The sequence below is a fragment of the Anser cygnoides genome, chromosome 3 (assembly GCF_040182565.1).
Source record: "Anser cygnoides isolate HZ-2024a breed goose chromosome 3, Taihu_goose_T2T_genome, whole genome shotgun sequence".
In the NCBI taxonomy this organism is placed as follows: domain Eukaryota; kingdom Metazoa; phylum Chordata; class Aves; order Anseriformes; family Anatidae; genus Anser; species Anser cygnoides.
The window spans coordinates 8,684,166-8,709,777 of NC_089875.1; the positions used below are offsets into that span (position 1 = coordinate 8,684,166).

Below are 25,612 nucleotides of genomic sequence, written 5' to 3' on the forward strand. Positions count from 1 at the left end.
AGCTCTGTGCAGAGGTAGCAGCTCTGTGCTGTTCAATAAAGCAAATGGTGTATTTCACTCCAAAATGACCTATTCTTTTAATTAACAGCTGTCCTGCATATACATTCGTTTCATCTCATTTTGTCTTGCAGATGAGGCAGTGGGCATGCATCTGGTCCTGCCAGCATTACGAGTGCCGGCCTCCCATCTGCAGCAGATAAGACAGGGATTAGAGCCACATGCCCTAGCTGCCAACTGTGGAGCTCTCAGCAACCACAAGGTACTGTATGAGCTTTACTTTGCCCCACACACCTGCATTAGAGAGAGAGCAAAACTCATCCTCATTTATTATCATGGTATTGTTAATGATTTCAGCCAGGCTCAAATGTTGTGCCACAAGTTTGTGGTACTTGGGTGTCTGAGGGACATGCTTTGGTTTGTATAAACAATGCTTACCATGTCAGTTTGTGCAGGAGATAAGGAGAGCATCTCCTACAGCAGGAGTCCTGGGGGGAACATGGGTGGCATGGTTGGCCAAACCTCATGCCCCTAAGAGCCGCAGGCCAAAGTCTTTGTATTGCTAGATGTTGCTTTCACTCTTTGTCTTCCACCCTGCGCTGCCAATTCTGTGTCCCCGCAGAGCCAGCAGCACCTGATGAGCCCTTCCAGCCCTGCCCCACCAGCTGGGACCTGAGCAGTCCTTCCACGCTCGCCTTCCTTGTGGCTACGCAGGGTAGCGGCAGCAGTTGCCCACCCTTTGGTCCAGTTGCCCGCAGGGTGTATGGTGTCACGGAGCATGTGGTAGAGGCTATGGAGGTGTGTGGCAGCAGGTGACATAGCTGCTAGAAGCTGCCTGTGTGCAGGGCATCCCTGTGGCAGGCTGCTGGTGTCACATTAGGAGAGAAGAGTTTGGAGCTTTAAGATCTTTTTAGTGAATTACACAAGCCTCACCCACTGTCAGAGATCCCTCATATCAAAAAAAAAAAAAAAAAAAAAAGGCAAAATGTCCTGGCATGTATTTAATACCTTTGAAGGTTTGATTCAATTTTTAAGAAGTCCAGTGAGTATACAAAAATCAAAATTAAAGTTAGATCAAATTTACCCGAGTCAATACAATGTTAATGAATTTAGAAGACGCGTAGCTTGAAAATTTCCTTAGGGCCAGCAGGGAGAGCTCTGCCAATATATGCCAAAGAGTTAACAAAAGGTACAGTAGCAATTACAGCAGGACTCTGAGTGGAGTGAATTATTTTTTTTTGGTACTAACTTTTGCTTTTTGTATCTTTCTTGAACAAAAACATAAAGCCCAGGAAATGGATATTTTTCATGCTACAGCAGTGACAATTTATGGATCCAATAATTTCTCAGATGCTACTTGAAAAATGTTTCTTTATCCAGAGGTTAACTCCTTTAGGAGTACAAACCTCTAAATTTTCTCACTTGCTCTATTAGTTGGTACAACTAGATTCGCCACAGTTATAAATCTATCAGTTTTCTAGTCTATAACAGAATAATCCCTGAAATCTCATAGATACAAATGGAATTGCTAATTTTCAATAAATCTGCAGTAACAGGTAATAGTGTCATGGTCCCCAGTTCCAATCATTTTTGCAATAATAAATGAGACTACAGAAGAGTCACTTTTGGCCATAAAATCTACTGTTCAGGGCACAGATTTTAACCCCCAAAGTACTTAACCAATTCCCCTCTCTTTGTTGTTGTCACTGTTGCACCACAGCATCTATTCCTAATGTGAGATGAGAGCCATTCTGGACCACACATGTTATTTATAGGCTGATTTCGGGGGGAAATGGAGCATATTTTTCTAATGTATGTTTTCAGCCTGACAGTATTCAGTACAGGGCAGCAAATTCAGGCTATTTGTATGAGCCCAGAGACAGATGCAATTCACTTGAAGCTTCCCCCCTGCCCAACCTCAAGCCTGAAATCTGATTTTGAGTTAGACAAGGGTGCTGTGAATGCCTCTGCCCACTGTGCTGAAGAAGAAAACTGGTACTGTCATCTGTGGGAGCTTTGAAAGCTTGTTCTCAGGTGCCTGCTGCTAAGGTTTTGTGGAGCTACTTAATTCTAAAATGCTCCACAGCTGCCACAGTTTGCTGGAATTTTTGGCATTCCTTCTTACAAAAACCACTGGCTTTTTTGGGGTGCTACATACAGAGGCTGGATTGACTTCGGGAGCATCAAATTCTGTAGGCAGGTCGGTCCAATTCGGCACAGTCTAAGAGTGTGCAATCCAAAACTTCATCTTTCAAAGGCTTGAACACTGAATTTAACAGTAACTTTAAGTCACTAGACTGCTCACAGTCATGCAGTTAGCTAAATACCTTCCTAGTTTATACAACCAAATACATGCATACATCTTTACGGAAACAAGGCCCAAAAGGGAATGGCTGGAATGGATATAAGGGCCTGGAGAGCTGTAATTACTTGTCCAAGATGTTAAAAATGGCTCCAAGAGTAGAATCCATGTCTCTGGAGTCCCAGTTCAGGGATCTGCCAACACGGCTTGGACTTCCAGTGCCAGCAAGATAACACTGAAAAATATTAAATGTGTTAGAAACATGCTGAAAGAAAAAGTTATATTAACAAAAGATGTCTCTGAGCTATATTGATTTTCAGTTCTGGGCGGAAGTAACTCTCTAGACAAACATTTAAACACATTATTGTGTTCTATTTACTCAGCAGATATACCTAGTATACTTTATGAGATGAGTTCAGGAGGGAAGAAGTCAATTAAAATCCGAATCTCATGCAGTTATAGAAGATTAAAATAACCCCATATTTGTTACATTGAGCTTTAATGATAACACCCAAACCACAAGAGTACCTGAACCTAGCTCTAAATCTTAAACACCACGTGCTTTCCCTGCACATGTTCTGTGAACTGGTTTAAGCTTCACAAAGTACACAAGCCACTTTCTTTTAGTTAAGACATGTTTGTGAAGCTTATACTTGTTCAACATGGGCTAAACGATAGATGAGCCAGCTCGTGAGCTGGTATCAGTCAGAAGAGCTCCACTGTATTAGCCAGGGCAAGATCCTGTGCTGTTTTTCTTTGAAAAAAAATATTTCTGTCTGTCAGAACTCCTACATGATGAGTGGATTCAAGAATAAATTGGTCAAGAAACCAACCACTCTGAGGTGTCTCGGTACAGAATGTGGAGGTCCCCGTGACAGCTACCTTTAAGCTGTACCATCCAGTATGGACTATCACATCATCCTGCCAGTACATTCTCATGAGCAATGGAAATGTGATCTTTTTGCTTCATGAAAAAGTTCTGTTGATCTGCTTTTGTGCTTTTACCAAAGCTTGTGCTTTTATCAAAGCTTTCTGATACTGTTGAGTTCTCGCCAGGATGCCTGAGATAATTGCTTAAGCTTTCTGAGGTTTTTCTCTAAATGTTGACTCCTGTTCTTTTACATGCAACAGCCACAGGATTAAGTGCTGGCAGTAGAGCAGATGCTAAAATACGTTTATTCTAGAGGTTAATGAGCAATAGAAAGGGCAGACTACACGTACTGGTACTTGCATCAGTATGGAGTTCTGCTGATTTTACTGTGTATTTAGCTTCATTTAACCATCTAGTAGTTTCATGGGCAACCACACATCACGCAAGAGCACTTAGTTAAAAAGCATTTTATTTAATATGCTTTTTACAGAAAAGGTGCCAGAGATGCATGAAATAGATCTTGTGTTATGTTGGGAGTACGTATGGGAAATGGCACACAGCATACCAATGGGTGAATACTGAAGTGAAATGTTCAACACATGCCCTTAGACCAAAGTCTGCTGCCTCTCACATCAGTGAAGCCCCAGCCCTCCTGTCCTAACCCCAGTTTGTCTACTGTGTGACAGATTGCTGGATGTGTGTCCTTGTGCAAGGAGGAAAATGAGATTTGATCTAAGTAGTGTTAAGTCTTCCACAGATATCTTTACAGGGGATGTAGGACTTGTATATAGGAATTACAAAAGAAGCAGGAATGCAAGGGAAAAAACATTTTACTATTTTCATACCCCAAAATGCAGTATATTACCCATGCCAAAAATGCTTCAGGATTAAAAGCCAATCAAATGAAAGCCCAAATGATGCTAGCAGGAAAGGAGCTGTAAGAGGTGTGCGGGTTCAGAGGGAATTTGAAGATTGAGGGTCAGAGGCAAATAAAAAACAAACTGCTGAGAGTGTTAGAAACAGAAGAAATGAGAAATGAGAAAACAGGTGAGTTAAAAACAGAAAAGAAAATGATCAATAGCGAAGAAGGAGAAATTAAAGAAAATGAGTTTGGACACAGGGCACATTTCTTCATTTCAGCCTTGGCTCCAGAGCCTGGGGCGAAGCAGTCGCCTCAGGCCAGCGGTGCCGGTCAGCCAGGAGGGTGCGACCCGAGGCAGTGCGGGGAAGGCGCAGGAGCAAAGTGCCAGAGGAAGCAACACAACATTGCCAGGCGCAGAGGAAATTTAGTTGGGAGTCTGAAAGGAATTTGGGAGTGCAGTAGCTCAGTCAGCGTTGCATTTTACAGGCTCGTTACGACGAGTAAATGTTTCAGAAAGTGAAGGATAATATCTGTCTCGTATTCCAGCCACTCGCTTCTCAGTACTTCATGCTTTGGTTGAAATGGGAATTCAAGGTGGAATATAGACACGGCTTTGCTAATACTTTCCAGCAGGAGCAAACCAGCCCGACTTCTGGAAGCAGAGGCTGGTTTCAGTGCTTGCACTAAGGGTCTTTTAAGAAACTCTATCTGAGCTTGGTTATGTTAAGCTTTTACAGTGCACTTGTGTATGGCTGAAGTAAGCACAGTAACTGATCTCTTCGTTAATACTCTGTGCCATATCTGCAGTTTTGGCATATATAATATTGGTAATGAGTTGTTTTTTGTTTTTTTTTTTTCTTTTCCTTTTTGTATTACTTCCTTGAAGAAATAGAATGTGGTTTGTAAGATTTAGGCAGTTGTGTACTGTTGTCAGTTTCTGTTTGTTTCTGAAAGAAAGGGCAGGTCTTTGTGGAAATAGGTAGGATTCCCACAATTCCTCTCATTATTTTGTGGGTGCACATAAAAATTTGCTCTGATTAATAGGCTGACAATTGTAAGAGAAGAATTGTCTGTCTAGCAGGCTTCCAAGTCTTTCAGAACATCTTCTAGAAGCTGCTCCTAAGGATAATTTCATCATTTAAAAAGGAAGAAAAAAAAAAAGAAACAGATACAGATGTCTTTTCACCTTCTATCCACCTGTTAAATAAACTTGTCATTTCTACAGCCAATTCAGGAAAGGAGTTATCAGATCCTTTCCTTGGAGACCTGAGTGTAACCCTGCAGGTCTCTGGGGTCAACCTCATACCTTCTCAGAAAAGCTCCCTGCACAATTTTGATAGTCACGGCAGTCATTATCAACCAGCTTGGCATAGGCCTCTAGGGTTTTCCCATTGAGCAAGGTCTGAACTGTGCTGCCCATGCCTCCTCTCACCAATTATAACTTCTGTACAGTTTTTTAAAAGACTGCAAAAACATATCAACATCATTCCCTTCCTTGTAATGAGGAAGCAATTTTACCTTATTATAACTGACTAAATATGCATGGGCTGACCCAGTAGGACCCCCATTCACCCTTATTCTTTCCCTCTGGAAATCATATTCTATTTTCATCGTTTCCATTTCAAATTTTTCTTCCTCCCCATCCTTTCTCTGCTCTCTTTCTTGATCCCGTTCTTGTTCCAGCTTTATCTTTCCCATGCTGAATTGTCACTCTCCACGCTCCTGCTCTCATTACAACTTCCTTTGTGTTTGATGCTCGCTCGTGCCCATTTATGATCACCTTCCCTTTTACCTTGAGCCTTTTTATCATCTGCAGTGCCTTAGCACCTACGCAACATATTTGCTGTTCTGACTCCCATGCACAGCTTCAATTAGGTGGCAGGTGTTATTAACGCTGTGTCCTGCCTCCACCCTGCTGCTTCCAAATGTTAAAAACCAGGCTGCTGGGAGGAAGCAGAGAGAGGGGTGCCCCTGCATGGTCGTGATGCACGCCTGACTCTGTCCTTCCAGAAAGAGCTGGTACTCTGAAGTGCCCTTCGCCCACTTAGCTTTTCCACTACGCTCAGTCCTGCTCTGTGGGTGAGCCTGGGCACCTGGTTGGCATCCTCCCCTTGGCTCCCCAAACATAATTCCCACCTGAGCTCCTCTGAGAGCTCCCAGCGTGGACTGGAGTCCTTTCCTTGTGTTTGTGCATAGCTCTGGCTCTGAAAGCCCCAGCCTGGACCACGAGGAAATTTATAACTTTGTGAAAGACACTGCTCAGCCTTCTTAGTAGCATCTGTTGAGAGTGTGTAGCAGCGTGTGTGGAAACCTGCTTCCTCAGTGACAAAACACTGCGCATTCTTCATGCCTATCGTGCCCGAGGGCTTGGCATGAGGATGAGGTAGGTGATGCAGAATGAAACAAGGAGACTGTTAAATGCCTCAGAAAAACTCTGCCCTGAAAAACACTCAAGGCCTTAGTGTCAAAGATGAGAGAAAATCAAGGGCACGTCAGAGCTGTGAATCCCAGTGACCACTGGAGATAACTCCCAGCTGGTCCCTGGTTGGCCTCACGTCATATGTTTACAGAAGTGAAATAGCTTCAAGAGCTTTATCTGGGATAGCCTGGCAGTTAAGTCGGTGCAGTATCTGACCCAGACAGCATGAAAGGGAAAGGGATGGATGGCTCCCAAAGCCATTGAATGCCCTTGGACCACCAGACATTCCCAGCTGCTCAGACCCTGCCAGCAGGGTATGGTGTAAAGCCAAGGGCCATGGGTTATGATGGGAAGAAAAGGATTGACAGAAGTGAGGCGTGGGCTAAGCAGGCTACAAGCCCCAATACGAAGCCCTCCTCCTACCCTGCGACGTGCTGGTTACGTTTAAACCGTTCCTGCCAGATATCTGTCCAGTCTGTGCATTACTTTCATACGGACAGAAGGTTCTCTGGTTTGGTTGACCAAAGCCTCTTTTTCTGTAATTTATGCCCTTGGTTGACCAAAGCCTCTTTTTCTGTAATTTATGCCCTGTACAAGTCTCCAGGGATGCACAGTTACTGCTTGCCTGTTGACATTTGAAAAATATTGCTCTCCTTTTGACATTTAAAAAAATATACGCAGACATATTTTCATATGCAAGAAAGATCTCTTATGATCTGTGACCTTTCTGCAAAAAGTGAGTAGCCCACTCTACTTCAGCTGTAGGTGTCGCAGAGAGGAAAATGCAGCTGGAGAGTGAAGGCATCCAGGTACCTCTGTAACGAGACTGCAGTCAAAGGTGGAGTCAGTGCTCCCAGCTGGTGCTGGAGATGCACTGAGTAGGGCCCCCAGCTCCATGGTTCCTTAATGGCTCCTTGTGCCTCATCCCAGGCTTCAGCCTTTGACAAAGCACTGTGTGCGCCGTCTTGCTTGGCGGAGTTTAGGCTGGAAAAGATGAACCTGGGTATTTCCCTTTATTTATCTACACTTGTGTTCATACGTGCAGGGAAATTCTTTCTGTGCAAGCAAGCTGAACTAATAGAGCCAGTGGAGTAAACATCTCTTAACAGTTACTTATTATCATCTGTCTCTTCTTCAGATGCATTCTGGCGTGCTACGCATTTAGCTCTGTCTGCTGGAGAAGTAACAAAGGTCAAATGAAGGTGAGAACACTTCATTCATAATTTTTATGAGTTATTCAGACCCACTGTATCATTACCCCTTGGGAACATATGTTTTCTGATAGCAGTTTAGAAAATATTCAGCATATCTCAACAATATCTCATAAGCAATACAGATTAGCTGTCACACTTTGTCATGTGGCATCAGGTTGTGTAGTGCAGTGAATTCACTTCTAGGGTGATATACTACAGCCATTCGAGAGCTCATCCTGATCGTTTCTGCGTCTCTGAATGTAATGGTACATGATGCGTCTTGCTGCAAGTCAGAAGTATTTTAGTATATCCCCATTTGAGTTACAATTTAAAGGTTTTCAGAGAAAATACTTAGTCACTGCTCTCCTACTAGTTTAAGGGTCTCTGATTCAAGTATATTAAACATAACTTTTGATTAACAGGGTGCCTCAGAAGGCTTAGTATCTTACTGTCCCTTGGTTTAGGCTGATAACTGAGTATTTTCAAAAACACCTTTTGCCCAATGCTAGGGTAGCTGTCCCTACAAAATTCTCTGAGGCTGGGGTTTCTCTTAACAGGGACACTGCTGCCATAGAAGAAAGACATCTGCAAGTAACTTTTCCATGTTTAGCTGTGAGGCAGGGAGGAGAGGTATGACCCCACCATCATAGTCCAGTCCCTGCAGTAGCATAAAGTGGGACATTCACTGTAGCATGGATAAGCTGAAGAACCATTTGTTATTTTTCCTTCCCCTGCTGTGTGTACATTGGAGTACTATTGCTGTAGCTGAAGTTTTCCAGACATCCAAGAAAATCCACCTTTATCCCAGCAATTACCACGATGCAGAAAAAAATGAAATTGTGAGAGTTTACTACCTCATTAAAAAACATCTGTTTGGCAAGATGAATTTTATGATGGTTGTGCTAGCTGACAAAAGCTTAAAGGACAGGGTTTGCAGGTTCATCGTGCTGTGCTCCGCTTGCAGACTGAGCAGGTGGGAGAGCGGTGATACCAAATTTTTTTGGAATGGCCCCATGGCTTTTCTTGCATTTCTGGCTAATTGCAGCCCCACAATTGCTGCAAAACAAGAAGAATAGAGGCTCTTCCCTCTGTCGCCCCAAAAGGCTGGCCTTAAACATAATTCTTTTCATATTTCCATGCCGCGCTGTGCCAACTCTGTGGGGTCCCACACATGCAAAGGTGCTTTGCTTTATGATGAACAGATTTCTGAACCTCAGCAACCTCTTGGTTTCCCAATCCCCTGCTGAACACTATGAGATTTGCAGAGCACCGAGGCAACATATAAGGTGCTATTACGGATTCTGGAGCAAGAAGAAAACCTTTCTAAGCCATCCATTCAAATGTTTAACTGCATCTGCTTTTCTACTGCCACCTCATCAGTAGCAATTTGGAAACTGTAACCACAAAATAACTAGCAGGCCAAGTATGTAACCAGCATATCTAAATGATCTCAAACCCCTGGTTTCTATAGATTCTAATAGCCTAATAAATGGATTTTTGGTACTGGGCTAAGTACAGTCATATATAATTGCAGTTATTCTCACATTAAGCTGCAGGGAAGTGGCAAACCCAATTAGATTAAATCCTACCATGTCTCCTTGGGAGTTGCAGTAGACATTTAAGCAGAGAGACATGTCACTTCCACAGACCAATTTGCTTGTACCTGTCTGCTTAGATTTATTGTGATTTGTCCTTGTTTTTGTGTATGTTTATTTGCCGCAGCCAGCTCCAGATGCAAAAGACAGCAGTGTAGTTTGGAACATTATTTTTAATTAGCTGGGTTCAGTTTCTAGTAATATGCTTGAATTGCTTCTGGGCTACTAATGGAGTATGGAAAATAAATACTGTTGCTTTCAGGTGTTTTTTTTTTCTGGTTATGGCGATAAGGGGGGAGGAAAACTTCCTGTGCTTTGGCATGGAGGTGTTATTTGCCGTGAGTTTCACAACATGGGGCAGCCAGCTGAGAGAAAGTTGTGACTCAGTTTTCCTCATAAGCCTGTTTTATTCTCCTTTCTAAAACCCCTGGGTGTAGTTCTGTATTCTGCTATACGTTTGTGCGAAGAAACAGCAAAACCTTTTATTCTCCTTTGTATTCTGTGCTTGTATAAGTGACTGTACAAGGAGAAATGTTTTGGGGGGCTGAGGAAGGGATATGCAGACAAATGATTATTTATTTTGCAGGAAAATATCACTCAGAAGAACATTACCAGACATGTCACACAGAACATCTCTCTTCTTTTGACGAATAAAACCAGCACAGATTCACAAGAGACCAGAGTCCAAAGTTTCCACAAGGAGAAGGTTGCTCCCTATCAACAAATCATGCAGGTAAGTGAGCGAGCCTAAAGCCCTGCAGTACCGAAAGCGCTGGGCGTAGGATATGTCTTGGTGTAAATAGCCTTTTTTCCACTCTTTGGCTGAAGAAGTAGCAGTGACAGTGACAGTCTGTCCACACATGAGGCATTTCCATTCAGGCAGTGATTTCACAAAGCTCGGGCATTGCGACAGGGAAGGAGGGTGGGAAGCTCCAGACTTCACTGGGCAGACAGAGTTTCCCTGGTGATTACCAGATGCAATGGGTAGTGCCAGAGTCCCAGCAGAGGTGTGAAGGAGCGGGATTTGCTCCTGCCAGGGGCTGAAGTGCTGTCTGCAGGGGTGGCCTGAGCGGGGAGGCGAGGAGGAATGGCAGTGGGGCTGCCATCTGCTGCTCGCAGGCTGAATAGCTGGCAGGTAGGGGTGAGAAAGAGTTCCTTGCGTGCTGTTGTTGGGTTTGCGTGGCTTTTGAACGTGTACATATATGTGTGCAGATGTCCCGGTGTGTATGAGGCATTTGGGGCAGCACGTGTCATGAAGTCAGGCACACAAAATGGGTAAAGGCAAGAACGAAATTGAGGGTTGAGAGAGCATCACTGAGCATTGAATGTAAATTCAACATCCTGTGACCCTATTCGCTTGTCCCAAATGTCCTGAAAACGTTTGGTTTCTATTCCAGCTCCTTAAATATTTTCCTGATTGCCCATGCTGTCTCCTGTGAGTAGTCTCCAACAGAAGGAGCACAGGGTGCAGAATGGGTGCATCACACTTGCATCTGGGCGTGCCTTGCTGGGGCTGTCAGAGCCCGGGACTGTTCCACTGCATTTGCACTCTTGTGGCAGGAGAAACTTATCCCTGAAACTGTGACCTGCCCCTGCCATGCAGCGAGGTTTTACTTTGGCTCTTGCCAGTATTTATGCTCCAGACAGGCAAAGGCTGGTGCCAGCTGCTCGTGTCAGTCTTTGCCATCAGGAGGCCAAAGAAAAGGATGTATTGCTTGGAGGACATGACAGTTCTCTGTCACCTGAGGGTATCTAAAAATAGGTGACAGTTTTGCTCTGTGTCATTTGCATATTTCTGTGGGGTTCAAAATCAGTCCTGCCACAGGAAGCAAGTTATGTCTTCACTGGAGATTAATCTGAACAGTTTTGTCCCAGGGGAGGGACACCCCTTGCCTAATTTAAACCAGTTGGTTATAAATAGGAATTTCCAGAGCCATGTGCACTCTCATGACAGTAGCACTCAAGGGGCCACCAGAACTCATGGGCGAGCTCTGGTGGGCTGCGTCTCACCCTCATGGCCCCAGCAGCTTCCCCTAAGATATGTTGGGGTTTGCCAGTGACCTCCTCCCTTGCAGCCCCATGCACTCACGGGACAATGTGCTCATGGGGCCACCAGTGTGCTCAAGAGTTGCTCATGGGGCCACAGCTGCACAGCTGGTCCTGGACCGAAGTGCTGAAGCTCACAGGAGCCAGACAGTGCTGAAACATGGACACATACCCAGGAAAAAACTTCCCAAGCAACTGGTAAAGACTGTCACTTGCAGGTATGTTGGTAGAAATCGCGTATAGATGACGTCTGATCACAGCAAAAACAGGTTACTGTACAAATTCCTTTATTTGTAATTGCATGTTAGTTGTAGATCTGTGATCCAAAACCCGCATCAAAATGGGACTTTTCATTGGCTTCAGTAGGACTGGACAAGAGGAATACATTTCTAAGATGAGAAAGGACCAAAGCACTTCTTACAGGAGCCCAAACCAAAGCCAGTTATTCTGACTGAGATTCATAAAGATCTGCAGTGCTCTCTATATAATGTGTTTGGAATTCTTAGTATATCATCCCTATTACTAATTGGCAGATGTGTATTCTCCTCAAAAAACTGTCTGCTTGTGGCTTGGACTGGCGTACGCTTTGTTGGGTTAAAAACTGGCTGGATAGCTGGGTCCAAAGAGTTGTGGTGAATGGAGTCAAATCCAGTTGGAGGCCGGTCACTCATGGAGTCCCCCAGGGCTCAGTGCTGGGGCCAGTTCTCTTTAATATCTTTATCAATGATCTAGATGAGGGGACTGAGTGCACCCTCAGTAAGTTTGCAGACGACACCAAGTTAGGTGCGTGTGTCGATCTGCTCGAGTGTAGGAAGGCTCTGCAGGAGGATCTGGGTAGGCTGGACCGATGGGCTGAGGTCAACTGTATGAAGTTCAACAAGGCCAAGTGCCGGGTCCTGCACCTGGGGCATAACAACCCCAAGCAGCACTACAGGCTGGGAGATGAGTGGTTGGAAAGCTGCCTGGCAGAGAAGGACCTGGGAGTATTGGTTGATAGTCAGCTGAATGTGAGCCAGCAGTGTGCTCAGGTGGCCAAGAAGGCCAACAGCATCCTGGCTTGCATAAGAAGCAGTGTGGCCAGCAGGGCTAGGGAAGTGATTGGCCCCCTGTACTCGGCTCTGGTGAGGCCGCACCTCGAGTACTGTGTTCAGTTTTGGGCCCCTCGCTACAAGAAGGACATCGAGGTGCTCGAGCAAGTCCAGAGAAGGGCAACGAAGCTGGTGAGGAGTCTGGAGAACAAGTCTTACGAGGAGCCGCTGAGGGAGCTGGGGTTGTTCAGCCTGGAGAAGAGGAGGCTCAGGGGCGACCTTATCACTCTCTACAGGTACCTTAAAGGAGGCTGTAGCGAGGTGGGGCTTGGTCTATTCTCCCACGTGCCTGGTGACAGGACGAGGGGGAATGGGCTAAAGTTGCACCAGGGGAGGTTTAGGTTGGATATTAGGAAGAACTTCTTTACCGAAAAGGTTGTTAGGCATTGGGATAGGCTGCCCAGGGAAGTGGTTGAGTCACCGTCCCTGGAGGTCTTTAAAAGACATTTAGATGTTGAGCTTAGTGATATGGTTTAGTGGAGGGCTTGTTAGTGTTAGGTCAGAGGTTGGACTCGGTGATCTTGGAGGTCTCTTCCAACCTAGATGATTCTGTGATTCTGTGTATTTTTGATATTTTTAGTCCTTGGCTCTGTCAAAAAATGTAGTCTCTGTAGGACAGTACACTTCCACCTGTTACTCCAAACTGAGTGGAAGCTGTGGTGAACTTAAGAGAAAAAAGACGTGCTATGAACATAAGTGATGTGGACAGTAACCCTGGCAGTTGAGCCCTATACAGAGGTTACAGTGACAATTATCTGCAAGATTTGACAAATAAGATTTTTTTTCTCTCTTTATCTGGTCATGTCAGTGGTTATTTAGATACCAATAACAGCAAGCCTGGGGGAATGCAATTGCACTGTTATTTATATCTGTCTTGCAAGCTACTGGGACCAATATGATGGCTTGAAAAACAAGTCAGAAGGTATTTATTCAATAGTCTGTTCTATTGATTATTATCAAACAACAACTCATAATTTTGCACAGTGAGAATTTTATGACTGCAGTGATGTGAAACATGTCTCTGTGCTTAGAAACCAAGCTGCTTATTTAATTAAGTACTTCTGGCTCTTTGGATTTAATAATTCTAATTAAATTGTTATGGTTATGACTTGCATCGTGATTATGCCCACAGTCTTAATTAAGATTACGAGAGGTCCTTATGAGCACATGGAAGGACGCATTGCCTTCCTCAAGTGATTAGGAACACGAGATTGGGAAGGACCTGTGAGGTCATCAACTCCAGTGCCTTTGGTGTTTCAGGGGCCATGCTGAATATAGCAAAACATGACGGGCTCTTTGACCACAAGAAATGATAGGTAGAAAGGGTGAAGCAAACACCACCACTAACACAGTGTGCTCTGTTCAGACTAGCAGCATGCACAGATTGATACTTCTGCACCTTCAGAAATACCTAAAGGAACATCTAAATTATAAGAGGAGTTGACAAGAGCATTTCTGATTTGGTTTTACCCCAAACAGCACTGAACACAAGCACTTCCCATTGTTTTGTGGCTGCTGAGTATTAGTGAGAAGATGTGGCTGCCTACATGAAGAGCCAGGCACTCGGCTTTAGACACTGGCATTCAAAGATTGCTTCATTTTCTGATCATTACCTTAAATGTTCTTACAAAAACTGTACAGAAACTGTGCTGCTAGCTTTATTTTGAGTATCTACCATGACTGAAAACTGATGTATTTAAGGTACAATTATCAGCTGGTATCCTGCTTTGGCCAGACAGGTGTTAGGTATTAAACTCATATAAATCTGTTACTCATACTAAAGTAATCACCTGTTGTAATTTTGTTAATGGCCTTGCCCCCTGGAGGCTAGCTGGGGAAAGCTTCTCCAGGACTGAGCCACATCTCTCACTCCTTTTGCCTTTATGAAGAGCAAAGATAGGCTGCCCTAGTGGCGGGAGCTGCACGTTCAAAAGAGAGAACCAGGTGAGACAAAGGTTATTGTTTGAATTGCTGGAGGAGAGAGAAAAAACTTCTCTGTGCCTGCAGTAATAGGCAGGCGATGACACAACTAGGAGCTGGAGCTGTAGAAACTTTGGATGGAAAATAACCACTTATAGATAATGCAAGTAGAAGTAGCAACGGGGTATCGTGGAGCACTGTGTGTTTGTTTTTCATAGCTATCATTGAGTAAAATGCACTTGACACTTCCAGTCATACCACTTCAGGATGTCGCAACTAGAAATCTATTTTTCTTACTCAGAGAGCGCCGTATGCTTTATCTAAGATCCTGTTGTGCTCCTTGACTCCACTCAGAAGCTGGGAACATGTGCTAATGGTTAGAAGTGGTGTGGCTTGTCCATAGAAAGCAGCAGACGTAAGCATCAAAAACCATGGCTCGTGTCATTAGAAATGTGGGTAGAAAGGTGACTGTCAGTGTGGAGATCTGACTAGTTCAAAACAGATAACCCGTCAAATCAGGTTTCTTTTCACAAGCTTGTTCTGTAGCACAATACAAGAACAATCTGTTTTTCCAGGCCCTTGCTTCGGCCAGTCACTCGAAAAACCTCAGCGTTAGTGCAGTGGAAAGGAGGTCAGGAGCTGTTTGATTGATGCGCTGTCACATATTGGTGGGCATCGATCCATCCTCTAGCACCTTACCTTGCCAGATGCCTTTTGAAGAGCGAGGAGATGAGGGAGACCCCAGGCCTGGCTCCCTGGGAAGGACTGTAGGTGGCCCACCACTGCGGGGAGCTGCACGCTTGCTCTGTCGTGTCCCACGAGTCACAGCACACCTTAGGATTAGCGGTGCCAGAGGCTGCCGAGCCCCTCAGTGCCTTTAGCAGAGGGGGTATCTTCTGTGGCAATCACCAAGGACACTTCTGCGGCCATCAAAATCAGAGGGATCTCTTCCTGGCCAGTTTTGTATAGTAATTGGCTGGTACAGGGCAGTAGAGAATGTCCCAACTTTACATCCTGGGTTGCCTTCATGAGAACAAGTTTCAGCACAGCTGCTGCTATCAGTAAATAATCCAGGCTATTACTGATCAAGGCTTCTTTCCTATGTGAACAGCATCTGGATGAAATTACAACAGTTTTGTCCACCACGAGAAAAACTTTAGTCACCTCCATCATCCCCATTGGACTTACAGTCCATAAAAAGCATCTCTTGCTCTTCAAAAGAAGTCCTAATAGATCAGCCAGTAGCGTTTTTATCCTCTTTCCCCTCTGCAAAGCTGCACCGAAAGCTGTGTCTCATCACAGCAACAAAGAATTGTCCTGCTGAGCCTGAAGGACTAATGGCGATTGAGAGAGCTGTGGACCCTTTGGGAGTTTGTGGTGATGACAACACAACCGTGTTCAGAGTTTCATACTTCCAAAGGCAAACTTTCTTTTTTAGAAGGAAAAAGAGGCCTGTTCTTGTCACTCTGGTGGCCACACCTGATGTAGAAGCAGTAAGAGACAATTGCCCTTACAAAGCTTAACAGATTCCTGCGTTTGCTACACAGCAAGTTAATCTTTTTCCTAGTATTTTTTTTCCCCTAGGTTATTGTACATCTTTGCCTGTTTGTCACCGATGTCTTAAATTACCTCCCAAGTCGTATCTCTGCAGGCTTGTTTGGTTTGTGGTTCTGCACTGATTGAGGTGCAGGGCAGCTCTCGGTGTTGTGGAATCGTTTTGCGCATGTCAGACTACGGAACAAAATACTGGCTTGAGCACACTGCACTCACCCATTACCCTGTTTGAGGCTGACAGCATGTTCAAAGCAAATAATTTCCCCTGCTGCGTGAAAGGTGGAATCTTTTCAAACTTTATTTTATGTCTGTCACTAAGTTCAGCAATATTTTTTTGACAAGTGTATGAAATACAAGTGGTAAAGCTGATAAAAGCCATGCCAGCACAGAAGAAAATTCAGATGTGGGGGTAGAGATTTGAAGATGCCATCTAGAAATACGGCCAGGTGCTGTTTGACCCTGAATTTTTGCATATGGAACTTATCTAGCTATGCTCCAACTCTGCAGAGGTATGCTGGAGAGAGAGGGAAGCTGATGGTCATGACAGATGACCCCTACAGCTCTGACTGATGAGGTTCTTTAGAGAGAGAACAGATTTTTCCAAGTGTTTTCCTGAGATAAGCCTTTAATGACAGTGCTGGGAACTGTCTGGTACGAAGACCACACAAATTTTTCTTAGAAACTGCTGTTTGCCAGATTTTTATGGCTGGTCATGTACCTTTGCCAAAGGATTGCTTAAGATCCTGGAGCGCATAAAGCAGATGCCAAGATACATACTGTATGCCTTAGGAATACTGTGCTGCCATTTGTGCATTTATTGATACCTCTGAGAAATCTTAATGCCTATAGAAAATGGGTCGATTATTTTACAAGACTTCATTTTACACATTTTGTAGACACGGGTGAATTCTTGGTTTGAATAAAAACAGCTGCAAAACTGGCACCAACACGCACCTACCTATTTCACCTATCTGCAGTGGCAAATTATTGATATTTTTTTCCTGCAAAGACCTATAATCTCGTCTTGTCAGCCTGCCCCTAGCAGCACGTGGGTCCCGCTGTTGGCATACCTGTACCCCATCTTGCTTACTCTCTCCACTCTCCTATTTTTTCCCTCACTCTTCTGGCACTTGGGCATTTCCTTACTATTTTACATATTTCCTCCACAAACTTTTCTAACTTTTCTCCTGTCAAACATAAAGTCCTTGTCTCAAATACCAGCACCAGCTGCTGCTGCGATGCGGATGACAGAAATCTCTACGATACTTTCCTGGATTTGAGAAATGTTCATACAGGTTTACTTCTGAAATCCCGGTTGGATATTTATGTTAAGTTCTTTAAACAATTCTAATAAGGCTCAGTGTTCCCTTTTAATTGCCTATTTAATGGCTTGGAAAGGTTCTTTTTCAGTATGTTATATCAGCACAGTTCACGTGTGGTACAATAGTATCAGATATATGGGTGAAGAAAGCTTTTTCCATAGCATCTGTCTGAGATCTTTTTAGCATACCTGAAAAGACAGGCAACACTGGAAGATTTTCTGCAGAAAACTCCAGAGACTGCCGTCAACATCCACGGGAAAAATTTCCCCTGATTCTCTTCGGCTTTGGACTAAGATTTGTTTCTTTGAGATCGTTCACTTTCTCCCCTAAATTGTTTTCTGCTCCTAGTATTATGGCGATCAGAGACCACTAGAGGACTCTGTTTTCCATCATATTAAATACTACTTGGTAATCAGGTTTTGCTCCTTTGTAGGAGGAGCCTGTACTTTTAGGCATGTATTTTTACAAAGTGTACAGAAATACTCCTGGACAGAGCGAGCAGGCAGGGGCAGCATTCAGCCGTCAGAAATGCATGGTGCATGGTGATGAAGTGCCCCTGGAGAAGCTGAGGTCAGCTTCCTTCGAAACAACGGCAACGTGTGGGCAACTCTGTCCATCTCCCCGGGTGAATATTTGATGGCGTATTAGGATCCTGTCTGCAGGCCTGGCCTGCACAATTGCTTGCTTGGCTGTGGGCTTTCCAAACTCCCAGCTGATGCAAACAGGACAGTTTGAGAAGCTTTTTCAAGGTTGAATGATTTTTGAAACCTTTCCTCCTTCTTTTGCCGCTGGACTCCTAGAGAAACCTGTCCCGTCTGATGGCTGGATAACCCGCTTTTCCCTGACTCGCTGGAAAGGTGCATTGGGTTTGGGTCCTTTCCAAAGAGAGCCTAATCACTTTTCAAGATAGGTGGATCCTTGCTGTAATGTTGAGGGAAAGGAGCCAAAATGAAGCAGATTGCATCTCCGCATTGTCTTTGGGCTGACAATAGAAATAATTGCAATTCAGAGCCACTGTTTGTTTATCCAAAATATTTTCCATTATAACAACACAGATCCGTATGCCAATCACAGCTACTGTTTACCCATCAGCTGGCTGCCCCCCCCCCCCCCCCCCCCCCCCCCCGCCCAGCAGTGAGGAATGTCTCTCATTGCAGGGAACCCAAAACTGCCCAAGGGTGTCTGGCCCTGCCTCTGCTTTTCAGTTGCAGTGCTGCCCATCAGAGGGAGACAAGTAACTTGGGCATTTGTGTAGGATCTGCCATTCAGCAGTGCGAAAGAACCAGGCTAACAGGATGGAAAACAGCCAAAGTGTCCGTGAGTTCCTGAGTCTAACAGGGAGTGCTCGGAATTTGCTCAAGTGAGCCCCCCAAAAAAGCCCCTACCAAAAACACCTGCTAATGGGTGGTTTTCTTTTATAATCCAATGCCACACTGCAGTGTAGTACTCTTGTGCACATACAATATTTTTTATGCAAATATTTGTCATTTTAAGAACATTTCTGCATTGTCTTCATGCAAGTAGAGATTGTCTTCAAACAAATAACTAAGACTGGAAAAGTGCTGTCATTGGCTCACAGGAGAAACAAGTGAAGCGTGTAGAGAAACTGTTCTTTAGTGACTGATGATAGGTGATGCTCTAATGTTTAATCGTTTGTTTCAGGTTTGCTGGGTCTTTTCCCTATAGCCTACAATTTTGGAAAGAAATTTATTTTTTTTTCCATTTGGAACAATTTTGATAACTATCGGTGCACTGTTTTGCTATCTTTCATAAAATCATTCAGTTCTGAAAACTGAAAAAAAAGGGAAAAATTGTGAACTTCTGAAACACTTTTCATAGATTTTTCTGATAAGGGATTTTTTATAAGCTCTTCCTGAACTTACTGGAATTCTGCACTTAGCTGCAGAAGAATAGCACAAGAAAAGAAGAAAAATAGCAATATTCACTTAGGAATATTGGAAGCACTGCATTTGATGCTTTCCTTGGCTTTATAGATAGAGTACAGGTATTATAGCCCATGCTAAGTCTTCTTCTACTAAAACTTTGTGACGATAGTGTGTGCTTACCCATTTTCTTCCATTAGAGAATGTATTTTCATAGTTCTCTGAACACATTGCATCCATCACCTTTGAAGTCTGTAGCGAAACAGAAAAGTGTTTTCTTTTCTGGCATTTCTGGATCCTGCTCTGTTTTGCAGAGTATAAAGAATGCATAAAGGAACCCAGCGACTCTGTTTATATACAGTTCACAGAGATGTGCTGGTTAAGTTAAGCATTGCAGCTCCAGGGAAGCGCTGAAAAGCCCCTTAGTCAGGGCTTCCTGACCACGAGCAGCGGTAGATCTGCAGCACCTGCTTTTAGGACGATGTCTGGGGAGAAGGGGACTGTGGCTAAAGCCTGCTGCCACATGTGCCTTCACTTTGTGAGGGTGCAGAGCACAGGTGAAGACCTGGGTCCCTCACTGATGAATTTGTGCTTTCAGGAAGAGATTTTGGGGAACACACATTGCTCAGGGGAAATACATGGTTGTTTTGAGCGTGGGCTGGAAGGATCCTATGCACTGTGGGGTTATCAGGCTTCTCCACTGAAGCCACGGAGGTTCAGCTTGTTTGTGACTGCTGTGAATACGTTTTGAGAGACGAATATAGGATAAAATGTTTACAGGTGATGTTTACAGATGATTAAAGCAATGCCTCACTGGGGAGGAGATCACGCCAGCTGTGGAGTATTGGAAGGTCTCTAATGGGGGCCACAGGTTGCTGTAGGAGTGCTGCTTTTCAGCCCAAGTATCTCTCCCTGTACAAACTCCACCTGAGATGCACCATGTTTTGGAAGTTGTCATGATGCAAAAAAGGAAGAGACTTGTCTTGTACTGGGTATATATTTAGGAAGTTTAAACACAATTTTGCTTCAAGGAGGCTTGACCATTGAGAATTACTCAAGCGGATTCACGTGGTGTGACTTACACATCAAACTGGCAGTGTTTCTGACATGAATTTATGGTAAGAATTTCAGCTGCTGCTAATGGTGAGCATCAAACCTCGCCATTTCCTGTGTGTAGCATACACTCAAATAATTCCATCTCTGTCTGTGGTTGTATGTCTCTCACTTGGTAGTGTAGTGCTGTTCTCTGCAAGGTCACCCTTTTGCAAGGATTCAGAAAGAAATTGCAGCATTTAATATTTCCAGTACCTTCCACAGAAAAAGGAATTGGATGAATTTCAGGGATTTCATACTAATCTTTAAAAATGAAAATACCTTGACAGAGGCAGTGCAACTTTATGTCAAAGCAGCCAGTTTCATTTTAAAAAGATCTACTCATCTAAAAACCCTAAATATTGGTTTCTACATGTCCACTCTCCTGTACCAGGTATGGAATTTAAATTGGAGAGCTGCCTGTCTTAATCATTCCAGTTTAAGATTCCTTACTCTCCATTTGAACTTTATAACTGTAACTTGGGATAGAATGCCAAGAATAAGGCATTTTCAGCTTTAATTTGGGTGTTCTCCCCAGTCCCTGGCTGCATGCTGTGTCTCTGGCAGTGCTGGTATGGCCAGAGCGTACCACAGCAGCTTTCAGGTCAGAATCAGTCCTTAGGGATGCTGAGACATGTAAGAAGTTTGCGATACAATATATATCATGTGAATTGTGAATCAAAGGCTCTGCCATCAGGAAAACAACTAACCATGTGCTCAGGCACAGGGACGTTTTGGAACCAGCTGAGATAAAGATTCCTGGGGCAAGGCCGACATGTCTCATGCTTTGAAACCATGGCAGGCACCTTAGTCCTGGGCACAAAAAAGTGCAATGGCTGCTGTTAAATCTGTGAATCCCTGACGTGCAATTTCTATATAGTCCTCTGAGTGGGAAATTAGATTGTCTGGCTGACAAACACATTTTGCCATTTTTTGTTTCTTGGCTCGGCATCCCCCAGCAACTGCCCTTCACACTTCTCCGACCGGATGTTTGCGCCTCCCCGTCGGAGTTCAGCTGTGATGCTGACTTCAAAAGAACACTTAAAGTGCATTCCCGGATCAGAGTCAATGTTTGTGAGTAGATCGGTGTAATAAGGATTTATGGAAGATGTGAAAACTACTCAGTGATCCGTGATACTTGGCTGCGTGTCTTTGATATCATAGTTGGCAAGAGAAATAACAATTCTGTTTTGCAACAACTTTCATGATTTCCAGATTTATTTTTATTCCAGACTAAAATAAAAACAAAGTGATTTTTTTTTAATAGGGACAACACAAAGCTATCCAGGTTCCTTTGGATCAAAAATATAAAGTCTGCTCTATTTAGAAGCGATTTCAGCCTGAACCCATCAAAATGTTATCATCTGCAGTCCCTGTAAAATATTTCAGCTTCCAGGAGACAGTAATTTCATTGAAACACACTGATAAAATATTTCCAAAGAGGTTTCTTCATACACTTTACTGGAATTTTCTATCATGCTAAAGTGAAGCATGTGGTTAACTATCGTCTAAACAGGCAGACTTTCTAAAGGGCCACTTCTTGACATCTTCTGAGTCTTGGTCTGCCGCCCATTGCTTTAATTTTGTCTCTGCTTGTTTCGTAACTTCCTTGGGGAGCAGAGCTTGTTTGCTAGTGGTTTATTATGTGCACACTACAGCATGGAAAGCTGCCATCAAAGCTGCTTGCACATGCTGCAAATGTGACTGACAGCATATTATTTAATTGCCTAATAAGTTGGCTAGCATCACAGCAGAAGGGCTCATTTTAATTTACATGCATCTCTTCTTCAGGTGGGAAATTCAAAAATGCTCCGTGCTGTATATGGGAATGACACTGTGCGTTTGCCAGCTTCCTCATTAGGGCCGTTTGTTTTATTGGATAGTACAGTAAGTGCTGGCCTGGATTTAAATGGGAAGAGTCATGACTCATGCCTACCATCAAGTGCTCATCTGACAAGCCACCGTGTCAGCACGGGGACAGCCATAAATGCTTCCACGGCCATGGATCCGAGCCGCTCTGGCACAGCAGAGACTGCTCCATGCTGAAACCCATCTGACCCGTGGGACTTGCACAGAGCTGAAGCAGTCGTTGGCTCCACAGGGATCGCATTTTTGCACAGGAGGAAAGCTTTTCTCCCTTGCCGGACACTAATGTACAGCAGGATAGCTGGGGAATGATTTTTGAGACAGTTTAATGAAAAAGCTGGGGGCAAAGAGCCACCAAGCAGCTGTGGGAGCATACTGGGGGAATCTGAGATGTGTAACTCCGCACCCACCTGCCACAAGCTCGCTCCTTGCCCTAAATGAAGCCATTCTGAGGCGCCTGCGAGCAGCCGCCCTTTGTTATCCCTTGAAATCATCTGCAGCACTGGGTGCAGAGACAATGTTTCCTGCATCATCACCTTGTCCCCGTCTTGTTAACAACCAGGAAGAATGCCTTTTGGAGTGTGAGGAGGAACTTAGCTGAAGAAAAACACAGATTTTAATGGGAGTCATGCTGCTAATCCCAGCTGAGCACCTTCACAAATTGACACTTGATGTCTACACCTTAAATATTTTCTTAGGCATTGAAGCAGATAGGCCGTCTTTCACATTTTTAAACAGGCTTGGGAAGTGCTTTACAATGTTGGTCTTTTTGTTCCTTGAGTGCTGCTAATATGCTTTGACACAGTATGCACACCGGGTCTCCTTTCAGCAGGCCTTTGAGATAAGCGACTTTCTGTGAGTTTAACTGAGAGTTTGCAGTCATCATTGAAGCCACATTTCTGAAAGCCAGCCCCTCTGAATGGGACGCGTGCACTACAAAATGCAGCCTCGAGCTGCCTCCAGCAGGGCCCCAGCCAGGATCCATGGGGTTCATCAGCTGGGCACATCATCGCGCTTCGGGTCTGCGCTGCCTCGGTGCTGTGCTCCCCTGCTGTGGCGCTCCGCTTGCTGTAAGCGGAGAAAAGGACTCTGCCTGACTTCATCTGCTCATAGAGACATTGCTGCTGCTCATCTCCCAGCACCTTGCTGGCAAGTGTAGGGATGGAAAGGGCTTCTTGAGTCACTGACCTACATTCCCTGTCTCTGCAGGCTCTACATAATGGGAAGCACTCGTGCATTGTTCAGATTCTACTTATGCTCCAGTTCTACTTTCCTGACAGCTATTTATCTCTTATTTCACTTTTCTTCCTGCACCACTGCTGCCTAATTTATTTGAGACTTAGTCTCTACTTCATAAACTCCACCTCTTCTCTTGTGAGATTAATTTAGGGAGTGGTATTTGAGGACTGAAATGTTCATCCACAATTTGTATTCATGTGGAAAAAGCCAAACTCATTGAAAAACTAGTTGAATTTGTTTGAGAAGACTTGAGCTCAAAAGAGAAAAAATAAACAAAAGTAGCAGAGCTCTGGACATCTCTGACAGGAGGGCTGGGAGCAGCTATGAAAGAAGGAGGTATGAGCATCTTAGCACAGGCGGCTGCTTTGTGCCTTGGAACCAAGGGAAGCTGTGGTGGGTTTGGCTGTTACTTTTTCTCTTCCTTCCAGTTGAAAAGACATTTGATCCTCATGCAGTTTTGGACAGGAAGTTATCAAATAGATTTTCAGCGTTGTGGTGTAAATATGTTCTATGTATTTGATACCACGTAGAAGTTGACTCAGCACCCACTGAAATTGGTGCAAGAACTTGTAAAGAAAACAAATTTCAGAGAGGAAGCTCCAGTTGGAAACACATGCAAGAAGCACCATGAGAGAACGCTGACAGTTGTTGCATCCCAAGCACATTGTGGGCATACTTTCATTCTTACAGAGGGAAAACAAGGACGCTATCCATCTCCTGCCCCTTGGGTGGTCCCCAGTGCAGTGGTTGGCCTTTTGGTCACTTCTGCAGGGCACCTAGTTGCTGATTCAGACATATGTTGGCTTAGTGTAGCCACGGAAGTACCTGATGCTGTGCTAAACATGAAATCATGGTATTTCCAGAGTCAGAAGACAATTCTCTTGCAAACTACAGTATCTGTGGCCCTGTCAGCAGTAATGACTGAAAATGAGTTACTCATACTCCACTGAATCAAGCTGACACTAAGATAATTATATTTGTCTTACAATCTCATGTCTCCTTATGTTAGTGTTGTAGACCGAAATGAAATAAAAATCAGAAGTGAGTTCAAAGCAATTAAAGTGTGAGAGCCCTAGCTCGGCTGTGGGAGCGCACCTCTGTGTTTATCTCCCCTGCGGCATAAATCAGCCGCGGCTTAAGCAGAGCTGCGCTGGGCAAGGAATGTCTCTACACGGGGTGTTTATTCAGTGTGCCAGAAGGACCTACAACTCTGTGTATTTTTACATGGAAGAATCTCATCGTTCACACAGTCTCGGTATTTTGGCTAGGCAGTTCATAAACTTTAAGAGATCTCTCCTCACCGCGCTGCTGGGTACAAAGGATGCGAGAAGGGAGTGGGCAGGTGTGCAAGCTTGCCCGTGTCACGCAGGGTGCCTGGACCAGTGCCCAGCTCTGCGCTGTGCTGCCCTGTGCCTTTCTCCATAACCACAAGATCAAGAGGAGCCCCTTCCTTTTCTGGGCAGCTGGAGGCACACAAAGTTTACTTTCTCTTCGCCTTTCATATCCAACCTCTATTACCTGTTTGGTGTCCTACTTATTCCTCTCTGACACACACCTCTCCGGCAACATGGTGGGACACGGTGGGATTCCCAGGGCTGTAAGAAGCAGGCTCTGCCAGCTCTGTTCCTTCCAGATACACCTGACAGAAGGGCAGTTCACTCCCCAAGAAGTAACCTGCCTTGGCACTGCAGGGAAATCACAATCCAGAGTTTCAGCCTACATTCAGCCTAAAAGCTGCTGCCTGCTTTCGATAACTAAAGTATTTTTAGATTTCAAGTCTATTTTAAACAACTCGCATGAGGGAACCTTCAGTTTGTCAAGCACGCTTTGCTTTCAGGAGTGAGGCTTGAGAGGGCATTGGTTGGAGCTGAAAAAATACTTAGGGGAGGGAGGCTTCCTGCTGGGGTGGGTGCCCGGAGATGTCACTGTGTGGAAAAGGTGCTGGAAAGGCTCCAGAAAAAACAGTAGGACAGTGTGGCTGCAATTTGCAGGGGAGGGAAGGGAAAGGGAAAGGGAAAGGGAAAGAAAATGATAATGTGAGTGGAACAAGGGGATTGCTTGCTTACAGAGAGACTGTGAAAGAGGAAGTTGAACATGGCATCGGATTTCTAAACTTTGCAAAAAGGCAAGCCAAATTGAGGCAGTAAAATGTACAGCTTCTTTATTAAGCCTCTTAATAAGTTCAGAAATGGACATGATTCTGTCTCACACACAAACTGGTAGTCCATAAATTCCAGTGTATTTATTCCTTATTTGCTCCCTTTGAGGCTAGATCTTTATCAGGCTCTTCAAGACTAGTAACAGGCATGAAGATAATGGTGGACAAATGAATTAATACCTTTTGTTTAAAATTTTGGGCAAGT

General features: G+C 44.3%; 1 protein-coding gene across 17 annotated transcripts in view; it reads left to right on the plus strand.

The window, feature by feature from the left end:
* LOC106042289 (uncharacterized) overlaps positions 1 to 25,612 on the plus strand; it is a 215,889-nt gene that overhangs the window by 2,792 nt on the left and 187,485 nt on the right. For all 17 annotated transcript variants that reach the window (XR_007162157.2, XR_007162155.2, XR_001211020.3 and 14 more), the window contains exons 3-5: positions 132 to 259; positions 7,590 to 7,653; positions 9,826 to 9,972. Coding sequence is in view for 10 of the 17 variants with exons in the window: in XM_048060853.2 (XP_047916810.1) it covers positions 7,648 to 7,653; positions 9,826 to 9,972 (153 nt within the window). In the remaining 7 variants the exon portion in view is untranslated. The remainder of the gene's footprint in view (positions 1 to 131; positions 260 to 7,589; positions 7,654 to 9,825; positions 9,973 to 25,612) is intronic.